The sequence below is a fragment of the Eptatretus burgeri genome, unplaced genomic scaffold, assembly GCF_056783735.1.
Source record: "Eptatretus burgeri isolate ZD-2024b unplaced genomic scaffold, Ebu_testis_v1 Ebu_testis_scaffold_1418, whole genome shotgun sequence".
Lineage (NCBI taxonomy): Eukaryota > Metazoa > Chordata > Myxini > Myxiniformes > Myxinidae > Eptatretus > Eptatretus burgeri.
In genome coordinates, this window is record NW_028223367.1 from 1 (window position 1) to 11,081 (window position 11,081).

Consider the following 11,081-nt stretch of genomic DNA (forward strand, 5'->3'; position numbering starts at 1 on the left):
GTGTGTGTGTGTGTGTGTGTGTGTGTGTGTGTGTGTGTGTGTGTGTGTGTGTGTGTGTGTGTGTGTGTGTGTGTGTGTGTGTGTGTGTGTGTGTATATATATATATATATATATATATATATATATATATATATATATATATATATATATATATATATTTTAAACAGATGTTTGGAACGACAGAACTTTGATATAGATACAAACAAACACGACATAATGGTGACCGAAGCTTTTCGTGCTGCACTCTTCAGGGTAAAAATCGCAGCAAGTGAAGGAGGAAGTGAAGGCGCGGGCTTCATACAAAGTCTTAATAAGGTAGACGCTGATTGGTTCAACCGTAATGACGTCACGGTTAATCCGAACGCCCATTGGTCGGCTCATCATCTTCACCTCGAGCTCCCATTGGCTGGAGCAGAGTTCGTCGATGATTGACGTTTGCAACCGCATCCTGGAGAGAGGGGGGATGGGTTTCCCCAAAGGTCCATTACGGTTGAACCGTGATGTTCGGATTAACCGTGACGTCATTACGGATGATCCAATCGGCGTCTACCTAATTGAGACCTGCGTATAAAGCACGCGCCTTCACGTCCTCCTTCACTTGCTGCGATTTTTACCCTGAAGAGTGCAGCACGAAAAGCTTCGGTCACCATTATGTCGTGTGTGTTTGTATCCATATTTTATATATTTATAAATAACAGGCTTTTGTGAACCTTGAAGCAAATGAAGATTGTATGAGCTGGTTTGGCAAGAAATTATTTGTTACTCTTTCCTAAAAAAAAAAAAAAAAGAGTGAGTGCCTGCATGTGAGTGAGTGAGTGAAGTGAAAGTGTGCCTTTTCCTGTCGAGAAATATCTCCTGAACCTCCACCCTCGGCCTGTCTCGGCTGCAGCTCGAGGAGTGTGCGGAAGAGTTTGCTGGAGGTCACGGTCAGAAAACCGATCTCGGCATTGGAGTGAAGCCCGTAGAGTTGGGGGCTTTCGGGGGGCAAATTCTCACTCACGTAGTCGTGGTACCCCTGGGAAATCAGAAATGACAAAACTGTACGTTCTTCATCATCACCGACAACGCACGAGAGATCAAGACATCGATAACTTGGTCCTGAACGTTCCTCATGCTCACCGAGCTAACGATGCAGCTTGCACAAAGCGAAATTATTGGTATCACACGGATTATTGCTGTTATTACACAGATAATACAATACAATACATGGGTTGCTTCCCTGGTGCATTATCTCCATCAGATGTTCCCCATTGTTCCAAGCTGTGCCAATGCAAGTTGTTTATACACAACATAACTGATGCTACAATCCCTGAGTAAATGGTTCATTAAGCAATAATAATGTAAACGGTGAATAACAGCAAACGTAACAAAATAACCACAAATGGCAATCTTCGAAATTCTGTCCTTTCGGTGCCTTCCGTGCGGAGAAAGGTTTAAGTGCGGAAGGATTTGAAGTCTGAACTGACGGCCCGGCAAGAATGTGTCCCGAGCGCCGAAACGTCCTGCGTCTGAAAAATCTTTGACGTTTTCACAAATCAATTACAAGAAAGACGTGACAGCCTGAACTCACGGTATCTCCAGAAGCTTGGATGGAATCCTCGAGACGGTGAGAATGAACGTATAAAACCCCGGTCGTCATGGAATCAAAGGATTTCACTCTTTCTGGCCAAGGATCTGCTGGAAAATAAATAATGCAAAGCCTCTTGTAAAGAAAACATTTTTGTTTTGTCATGCTCACACGTGAGAGGCAACCGGTGTCCGTCATGGTTCTTGGGTCGAAAAGACTTTTATAACACACGAGCGAAGTACCTGCCCGACGGGCGATCTTGTTCCAAGCGTGCAACGCGTTCTTCTGACATGTGCCTTCATTTGGGCGGAGTATAGGCAACTGGCAGCTGTCTCAATCGCTCCCCAAAATGCACAAACAACCAAATTAGCACGCGCGTTACGTGCACAAAGCCAAAAAATACTTACTGCTTCGAATTAAAAACACCTCACAGCACTGGAAAACGTGGGGGACAGGAATACTGGAGACTTGTAATACCCTCTCCCACCTGGAGGTGGCGCCACATGATACACGTTCACATGGACAATTTGCTCCCTCCCCTCCTCCTTCCTCTCCCCAAGACAACAAGCAAAGATAAAAACACCCCTGTGCACCAATTGGGTTCATGCTGATCCGATGCAGCAGGTATGGATGTAATCGGCACAGAGCAGTCGAAGGAGTAGCACCACACACACACACACACACACACACACACACACACACACACACACACACACACACACACACACACACACACACACACACACACACACACAGACACACACACAGACACAGACACACACACACACACACACACACACACACACAGACACACACACACACACACACACACACACACACACACACACACACACACACAGACATCGGTCGACGAATTCGAGTAAAGGATAAAGAGCGATGTAACACCTTCCTTGGATGTGTCTGCATCACGTGAAACAAACACCGTGGTCAAGCTCATTTTCCAATTATCTGGGATACCGAGATCGGAAAATCCTGGCTGGAAGAACGGACTCCAAAGGAAGAAGAATCCTCGTCGTGAGCATCGTTACTGTGTTTCCAACCGACTCCGTCTCTCCGCTTGTCGGAGTTTTGTGAATATGCTCAACCACGTCACCGTCAGCGAAATCTCTTCCATTCTGGAACCCTCTGCTCAAACATTCTCTTAAAAAATTAAATTATCTCAAGATCTTTAAAAATAATAATAAAATTAAAAATTTTTAAAAATCATTTTCTACAATTTTTGAACCTGACAAAGGTGAGACGAGTTCAACCAAACGTGCCTTGTAGTCGGAGTTTGGAGGTACGGGGAACCCAGGAGCGAGTAACGATTCTCCGTCGAGCATCTCGGTCCGCACGAACTCTTCGAGGTACGTTTTGCACAAGCGCCGGTCTCGGTCATCGGTGATGTGTCCGCCGTACATTATTTCCCCAAACAAATAGCGCAGGTCATTCCAAGGCACCTGGGAAGCGAGCACAACGTTCGCCGAAAGTCATCGACCCGGCATCGTGCATCGTTTTTGAGCGACGTTCACCTTGATCACAAAGTGCACACTCGTATTGTCCGACTGTAAAAACGCGACAACCTTCGTATTGTTCTCCAGGTAGTTGTGCAGGATGTTGACCGAGATGGTCAGGTCTCCGTTGCTGAAGGGGTAGCTGCGGTTCCAGCCCTGTGCGCCGAACTTGCGCCGTTCCGCCACGACGGCGTGGAAGTAGCAGAGGGCAAAAAGCACCGCTTTGAACTCGTTCTCCTTGGAGCACGTCTCCAGGGTGTCCTGCGAGGTCACAGCACATACACATCCATCGTCACACAGCCGCGTGCTCGCGTCCGAAACCGAAAATTAGAGGGAATCGACACGTTCTGATAACATTAACTCTCTACGAAACAATCACGACGGCGTTAAAACGTCATGAAGCTGTGTGCGTGCGTCTGAAGCCTCGTGCTCAATACCCATTGGTTGGACGGCTAGTCTGACCCCGCCCTCGATTGTGAGCCGGAAAAAAAATCATCCGACCGCCATTTTCTTTCTCTGGTGAGTCTGAAGACGTCTTCGGAAGTCTCACGTTCACCGTCGCCATGGCCGATAACTTTCCCGTTCAGTTTAAATGACCGAAACGAGTGTTGAAATGATCAAGTGTCCACAGATCACGTCCATTGTGAAGGCGACGAGCCTCAGGCTTCAGGCATGCAGGCCACGAGCTTTAGGCATCAGGCTTCAGGCATGTAGGCCACGAGCTTTAGGCCTCAGGCTTCAGCATGTAGGCCACGAGCTTTAGGCCTCAGGCTTCAGGCATGTAGGCCACAAGCTTTAGGCCTCAGGCTTCAGGCATGAAGGCCACGAGCTTTAGGCCTCAGGCATGTAGGCCATGAGCTTTAGGCCTCAGGCTTCAGGCATGAAGGCCACGAGCTTTAGGCCTCAGGCTTCAGGCCACGAGCTCTAGGCCTCAGGCTTCAGGCATGTAGGCCACGAGCTTTAGGCCTCAGGCTTCAGGTGCAAGCGCAATCGGATCCGATCGATGTAACCACCCCATATTACATCTGCACACCAAGCAGTGGCCATGTCATGTGTTTTTGCTTCAAACCAGTCATTGATCGTCCATAATGTAACCCAAGTTATTTAACATTTCCGAGAGCGATGGAAACAGCAGTCTGTTGCCAATACGCCGTCCAAATTAAGGGATGAGCAATTTTGGATGATGAAAGTGGATTCAGCCCGACCAAGCTCGCCATAAACGAGTTTGCCGCACTTATCCAGCAGGCAGCCCTCATTGTGTGGGACGAGGTACCGATGACGCGTCGGCGTATGCTTGAGGCACTGGGCCGGACGGACGGACGTTGTGAGAACCGCCGCAGGAGGTTTTGACGTTCGCAGGCAAGGTCATTTCACTCGACGGTGACTTCCGCCAGGTCGTGCAAGTCGTACAGTGAGGTCCACAGGCACAAATGACTGATACACGCACTTCCGCGTCCATGAGCTCCATGAAAACGTGTGCGAGTACGGCGCGGCGAGAAATATGCCAGACGTCTTCCGCACAACTGGGTAATGGTGAAACGAACAAAATCTCCCAAGAAACTCTGCAACAGACGGACTCGTGATAGTTAAATGTGGAGAAGGTTTCCTGAAGTCTTCTCAGGAATATAAACCAAAAATACTTTTGCAAACTTCCTTGGTGAATCCTTGCCAGGACTATTATCTAGAGGTCTGATTGACTTCCTGGTTGCAAGAAAAACATAAAGTTGGTCCATCGTAAAAGAAAAAGGGTTTAAATGTCAGATTTTTTTTTCTTTTTTGACCGGTTATTGGAGGTTTTTAATGTTTTTTTTCATGTCCAGTGATTAAAAAGGAAATTTTCTTAAAACCAGACAGAGAATTAAAATGAAGAAGAAGAGTAAAGAAGAAGAAGAAGAGTAAAGAAGAAGAAGAAGAGTAAAGAAGAAGAAGAAGAGTAAAAAATGAAGAAGATGAGTAAAAATTGAAGAAGAAGAATAAAAAAGAAGAAGAGTAAAAATTGAAGAAGAAGAGTAAAAATTGAAGAAGAAGAGTAAAAAAGAAGAAGAGTAAAAAATGAAGAAGAGTAAAAAATGAAGAAGAAGAGTAAAAAATGAAGAAGAAGAGTAAAAATTGAAGAAGAAGAGTAAAAAAGAAGAAGATTAAAAAATGAAGAAGAAGAGTAAAAATGAAGAAGAATAGTAAAAAATGAAGAAGAAGAGTAAAAATTGAAGAAGAAGAGTAAAAAAGAAGAAGAAGAGTAAAAACTGAAGAAGAAGAGTAAAAAATGAAGAAGAAGAGTAAAAAATGAAGAAGAGTAAAAAGGAAGAAGAGTAAAAAATGAAGAAGAAGAGTAAAAAATGAAGAAGAAGAGTAAAAATGATGAAGAGTAAAAATTGAAGAGTAAAAATTGAAGAAGAAGAGTAAAAAATGAAGAAGAAGAGTAAAAAATGAAGAAGAGTAAAAATGAAGAAAAAGAGTAAAAAAAGAAGAAGAAGAGTAAAAATTGAAGAAGAAGAGTAAAAAATGAAGAAGAGTAAAAAATGAAGAAGAAGAGTAAAAATGAAGAAGAAGAGTAAAAAATGAAGAAGAAGAGTAAAAAAGAAGAAGAAGAGTAAAAAATGAAGAAGAAGAGTAAAAAAGAAGAAGAGTAAAAAATGAAGAAGAGTAAAAATGAGGAAGAAGACTAAAAAAGAAGAAGAGTAAAAAATGAAGAAAAATAGTAAAAATGAAGAAGAAGACTAAAAAAATGAAAAACAAGAGTAAAAATGAAGAAGAAGAGTAAAAATTGAAGAAGAAGAGTAAAAATTGAAGAAGAAGAGTAAAAATGATGAAGAAGAGTAAAAATGAAGAAGAAGAGTAAAAAAGAAGAAGAGTAAAAAATGAAGAAGCAGAGTAAAAAATGAAGAAGAGTAAAAAATGAAGAAGAAGAGTAAAAAATGAAGAAGAAGAGTAAAAAATGAAGAAGAAGAGTAAAAAAGAAGAGGAAGAGTAAAAAAGAAGAGGAAGAGTAAAAAATGAAGAAGAGTAAAAATTGAAGAAGAGTAAAAAAGAAGAAGAGTAAAAAATGAAGAAGAGTAAAAATTGAAGAAGAAGAGTAAAAAATGAAGAAGAAGAGTAAAAAATGAAGAAGAGTAAAAAAGAAGAAGAGTAAAAAATAAAGAAGAAGAGTAAAAATGAAGAAGAGTAAAAATTGAAGAAGAAGAGGAAAAAAGAAGAAGAAGGGTAAAAAAGGAAGAAGAAGAGTAAAAATGAAGAAGAAGAGTAAAAATGAAGAAGAAGAGTAAAAAATGAAGAAGAAGAGTAAAAAAGAAGAAGAGTAAAAAAGAAGAAGAAGAGTAAAAAATGAAGAAGAAGAGTAAAGAAGAAGAAGAGTAAAAAATGAAGAAGAAGAGTAAAAATTGAAGAAGAAGAGTAAAAAAGAAGAAGAGAAAAAAGAAGAAGAAGAAGAGTAAAAAATGAAGAAGAAGAGTAAAAACGAAGAAGAGTAAAAAATGAAGAGTAAAAAATGAAGAAGAGTAAAAATGAGGAAGAAGACTAAAAAAGAAGAAGAAGAGTAAAAAAGAAGAAGAAGAGTAAAAATTGAAGAAGAAGAGTAAAAAATGAAGAAGAGTAAAAAATGAAGAAGAAGAGTAAAAAAGAAGAAGAAGAAGAGTAAAAAATGAAGAAGAAGAGTAAAAAAGAAGAAGAGTAAAAAAGAGGAAGAGGACTAAAAAAGAAGAAGAAGAGTAAAAAATGAAGAAAAAGAGTAAAAATGAAGAAGACTAAAAAAGAAGAAGAAGAGTAAAAAAATGAAAAAGAAGAGTAAAAATGAAGAAGAAGAGTAAAAATTGAAGAAGAAGAGTAAAAATTGAAGAAGAAGAGTAAAAATGATGAAGAAGAGTAAAAATGAAGAAGAAGAGTAAAAAAGAAGAGTAAAAAATGAAGAAGAAGAGTAAAAAATGAAGAAGAAGAGTAAAAAATGAAGAAGAAGAGTAAAAAATGAAGAAGAAGAGTAAAAAAGAAGAGGAAGAGTAAAAAAGAAGAGGAAGAGTAAAAAATGAAGAAGAGTAAAAATTGAAGAAGAAGAGTAAAAAAGAAGAAGAGTAAAAAATGAAGAAGAGTAAAAATTGAAGAAGAAGAGTAAAAAATGAAGAAGAAGAGTAAAAAATGAAGAAGAGTAAAAAAGAAGAAGAGTAAAAAATAAAGAAGAAGAGTAAAAATGAAGAAGAGTAAAAATTGAAGAAGAAGAGTAAAAATGAAGAAGAAGAGTAAAAAATGAAGAAAAAGAGTAAAAAAGAAGAAGAAGAGTAAAAATTGAAGAAGAAGAGTAAAAAATGAAGAAGAAGAGTAAAGAAGAAGAAGAGTAAAAAATGAAGAAGAAGAGTAAAAATTGAAGAAGAGTAAAAAAGAAGAAGAGTAAAAATGAAGAAGAGTACAAAATGAAGAAGAAGAGTAAAAAATGAAGAAGAGTAAAAAATGAAGAAGAAGAGTAAAAAAGAAGAAGAAGAGTAAAAAATGAAGAAGAAGAGTAAAAATGAAGAAGAAGAGTAAAAAATGAAGAAGAGTAAAAAAGAAGAAGAAGAGTAAAAAATGAAGAAGAACAGTAAAAATGAAGAAGAAGAGTAAAAAATGAAGAAGAAGAGTAAAAAATGAAGAAGAGTAAAAAAGAAGAGTAAAAAAATGAAGAAGAGTAAAAAAATGAAGAAGAAGAGTAAAAAATGAAGAAGAAGAATAAAAATGAAGAGTAAAAAATGAAGAAGAAGAATAAAAAAGAAGAAGAAGAGTAAAAAATGAAGAAGAAGAGTAAAAATGAAGAAGAAGAGTAAAAAATGAAGAAAAAGAGTAAAAAAGAAGAAGAGTAAAAATTGAAGAAGAAGAGTAAAAAATGAAGAAGCGTTAAAAATGAAGAAGAAGAGTAAAAATGAAGAAGAAGAGTAAAAAATGAAGAAGAAGAGTAAAAAAGAAGAAGAAGAAGAGTAAAAAATGAAGAAGAAGAGTAAAAAAGAAGAAGAGTAAAAAATGAAGAAGAGTAAAAATGAGGAAGAAGACTAAAAAAGAAGAAGAGTAAAAAATGAAGAAAAAGAGTAAAAATGAAGAAGAAGACTAAAAAAGAAGAAGAAGAGTAAAAAAATGAAAAAGAAGAGTAAAAATGAAGAAGAAGAGTAAAAATTGAAGAAGAAGAGTAAAAATTGAAGAAGAAGAGTAAAAATGATGAAGAAGAGTAAAAATGAAGAAGAAGAGTAAAAAAGAAGAAGAGTAAAAAATGAAGAAGCAGAGTAAAAAATGAAGAAGAAGAGTAAAAAATGAAGAAGAAGAGTAAAAAATGAAGAAGAAGAGTAAAAAAGAAGAGGAAGAGTAAAAAAGAAGAGGAAGAGTAAAAAATGAAGAAGAGTAAAAATTGAAGAAGAAGAGTAAAAAATGAAGAAGAAGAGTAAAAAATGAAGAAGAGTAAAAAAGAAGAAGAGTAAAAAATAAAGAAGAAGAGTAAAAATGAAGAAGAGTAAAAATTGAAGAAGAAGAGGAAAAAAGAAGAAGGGTAAAAAAGGAAGAAGAAGAGTAAAAATGAAGAAGAAGAGTAAAAAATGAAGAAGAAGAGTAAAAAATGAAGAAGAAGAGTAAAAAAGAAGAAGAGTAAAAAAGAAGAAGAAGAGTAAAAAATGAAGAAGAAGAGTAAAGAAGAAGAAGAGTAAAAAATGAAGAAGAAGAGTAAAAATTGAAGAAGAAGAGTAAAAAAGAAGAAGAATAAAAATGAAGAAGAGTACAAAATGAAGAAGAAGAGTAAAAAATGAAGAAGAGTAAAAAATGAAGAAGAAGAGTAAAAAAGAAGAAGAGTAAAAAATGAAGAAGAAGAGTAAAAATGAAGAAGAAGAGTAAAAAATGAAGAAGAGTAAAAATGAAGAAGAAGAGTAAAAAATGAAGAAGAAGAGTAAAAATGAAGAAGAGTAAAAATGAAGAAGAAGAGTAAAAAATGAAGAAGAGTAAAAAAATGAAGAAGAAGAGTAAAAAATGAAGAAGAAGAATAAAAATGAAGAGTAAAAAATGAAGAAGAAGAGTAAAAAATGAAGAAGAAGAGTAAAAAATGAAGAAGAAGAGTAAAAAATGAAGAAGAGTAAAAAATGAAGAAGAAGAGTAAAAAATGAAGAAGAGTAAAAAATGAAGAAGAAGAGTAAAAATGAAGAAGAAGAGTAAAAAATGAAGAAGAAGAGTAAAAAAGAAGAAGAAGAGTAAAAATTGAAGAAGAAGAGTAAAAAATGAAGAAGAGTAAAAAATGAAGAAGAAGAGTAAAAATGAAGAAGAAGAGTAAAAAATGAAGAAGAAGAGTAAAAAAGAAGAAGAAGAAGAGTAAAAAATGAAGAAGAAGAGTAAAAAAGAAGAAGAGTAAAAAATGAAGAAGAGTAAAAATGAGGAAGAAGACTAAAAAAGAAGAAGAGTAAAAAATGAAGAAAAAGAATAAAAATGAAGAAGAAGACTAAAAAAGAAGAAGAAGAGTAAAAAAATGAAAAAGAAGAGAAAAATGAAGAAGAAGAGTAAAAATTGAAGAAGAAGAGTAAAAAATGAAGAAGAGTAAAAAAGAAGAAGAGTAAAAAATGAAGAAGAAGAGTAAAAAATGAAGAAGAAGAGTAAAAATGAAGAAGAAGAGTAAAAAATGAAGAAGAAGAGTAAAAAATGAAGAAGAAGAGTAAAAAATGAAGAAGAAGAGTAAAAAAGAAGAGGAAGAGTAAAAAATGAAGAAGAAGAGTAAAAATTGAAGAAGAAGAGTAAAAAATGAAGAAGAAGAGTAAAAAATGAAGAAGAGTAAAAAATGAAGAAGAAGAGTAAAAAATGAAGAAGAAGAGTAAAAATGAAGAAGAAGAGTAAAAAATGAAGAAGAGTAAAAAAGAAGAAGAAGAGTAAAAAATGAAGAAGAAGAGTAAAAATGAAGAAGAAGAGTAAAAAATGAAGAAGAAGAGTAAAAAATGAAGAAGAGTAAAAATGAAGAAGAAGAGTAAAAAATGAAGAAGAAGAGTAAAAAATGAAGAAGAAGAGTAAAAAATGAAGAAGAAGAGTAAAAAAAGAAGAAGAGTAAAAAATGAAGAAGAAGAGTAAAAATGAAGAAGAAGAGTAAAAAATGAAGAAGAAGAGTAAAAAAGAAGAAGAGTAAAAATTGAAGAAGAAGAGTAAAAAATGAAGAAGAAGAGTAAAAAATGAAGAAGAAGAGTAAAAATGAAGAAGAAGAGTAAAAAATGAAGAAGAAGAGTAAAAAAGAAGAAGAAGAAGAGTAAAAATGAAGAAGAAGAGTAAAAAATGAAGAAGAAGAGTAAAAAATGAAGAAGAGTAAAAATGAAGAAGAAGAGTAAAAAATGAAGAAGAAGAGTAAAAAATGAAGAAGAAGAGTAAAAAAGAAGAAGAAGAGTAAAAATTGAAGAAGAAGAGTAAAAAAATGAAAAAGAAGAGAAAAATGAAGAAGAAGAGTAAAAATTGAAGAAGAAGAGTAAAAAATGAAGAAGAGTAAAAAAGAAGAAGAAGAGTAAAAAATGAAGAAGAAGAGTAAAAATGAAGAAGAAGAGTAAAAAATGAAGAAGAAGAGTAAAAAAGAAGAAGAAGAGTAAAAATTGAAGAAGAAGAGTAAAAAATGAAGATGAAGAGTAAAAAATGAAGAAGAAGAGTAAAAATGAAGAAGAAGAGTAAAAAATGAAGAAGAGTAAAAAAGAAGAAGAGTAAAAAATGAAGAAGAAGAGTAAAAATGAAGAAGAAGAGTAAAAAATGAAGAAGAAGAGTAAAAAAGAAGAAGAAGAGTAAAAATTGAAGAAGAAGAGTAAAAAATGAAAAAGAAGAGTAAAAATGAAGAAGAAGAGTAAAAAATGAAGAAGAAGAGTAAAAATGAAGAAGAAGAGTAAAAAATGAAGAAGAAGAGTAAAAAATGAAGAAGAAGAGTAAAAAATGAAGAAGAAGAGTAAAAAATGAAGAAGAAGAGTAAAAAATGAAGAAGAAGAGTAAAAATGAAGAAGAAGAGTAAAAAATGAAGAAGAAGAGTAAAAAATGAAGAAGAGTAAATAGAAGGT

At 35.2% G+C, this 11,081-nt stretch overlaps 1 protein-coding gene across 3 annotated transcripts; it reads right to left on the reverse strand.

Moving 5' to 3' along the window:
* Window positions 1–242: 242 nt before the first annotated feature.
* Window positions 243–4,879, reverse strand: LOC147006872 (dynein axonemal heavy chain 17-like). 3 transcript variants are annotated; one of them, XM_085867758.1, is made up of 4 exons: window positions 4,355–4,879; window positions 3,151–3,342; window positions 2,814–3,027; window positions 247–1,015 (listed from the first exon to the last, which is right to left on the reverse strand). In XM_085867758.1, exons 1-4 carry the CDS (start codon window positions 4,547–4,549, stop codon window positions 993–995), a joined length of 624 nt encoding a protein of 207 aa, XP_085723884.1. In that variant the 5' UTR covers window positions 4,550–4,879; the 3' UTR covers window positions 247–992. The 3 variants fall into 3 exon arrangements, 2 of the variants coding, with proteins under 2 accessions (XP_085723884.1, XP_085723883.1); XM_085867757.1 differs by having other exon boundaries at window positions 251–1,015; window positions 2,848–3,027; window positions 4,355–4,878; XR_015054551.1 differs by lacking the exons at window positions 2,814–3,027; window positions 3,151–3,342; window positions 4,355–4,879 and adding exons at window positions 1,571–1,677; window positions 1,810–2,749 and having other exon boundaries at window positions 243–1,015.
* Window positions 4,880–11,081: the final 6,202 nt, after the last annotated feature.

Coding starts and splice junctions, on each gene's coding strand:
- LOC147006872 (XM_085867757.1), bottom strand. CDS start 4,549: ATGGAGCTCATGGACGCGGAAGTGCGTGTATCAGTCATTTGTGCCTGT. Junction 3,028..3,150: donor ACCTGGAGAACAATACGAAG/GTTGTCGCGTTT, acceptor CTCGCTTCCCAG/GTGCCTTGGAATGACCTGCG. Junction 1,016..2,847: donor CTCCAAACTCCGACTACAAG/GCACGTTTGGTT, acceptor CTGATTTCCCAG/GGGTACCACGACTACGTGAG.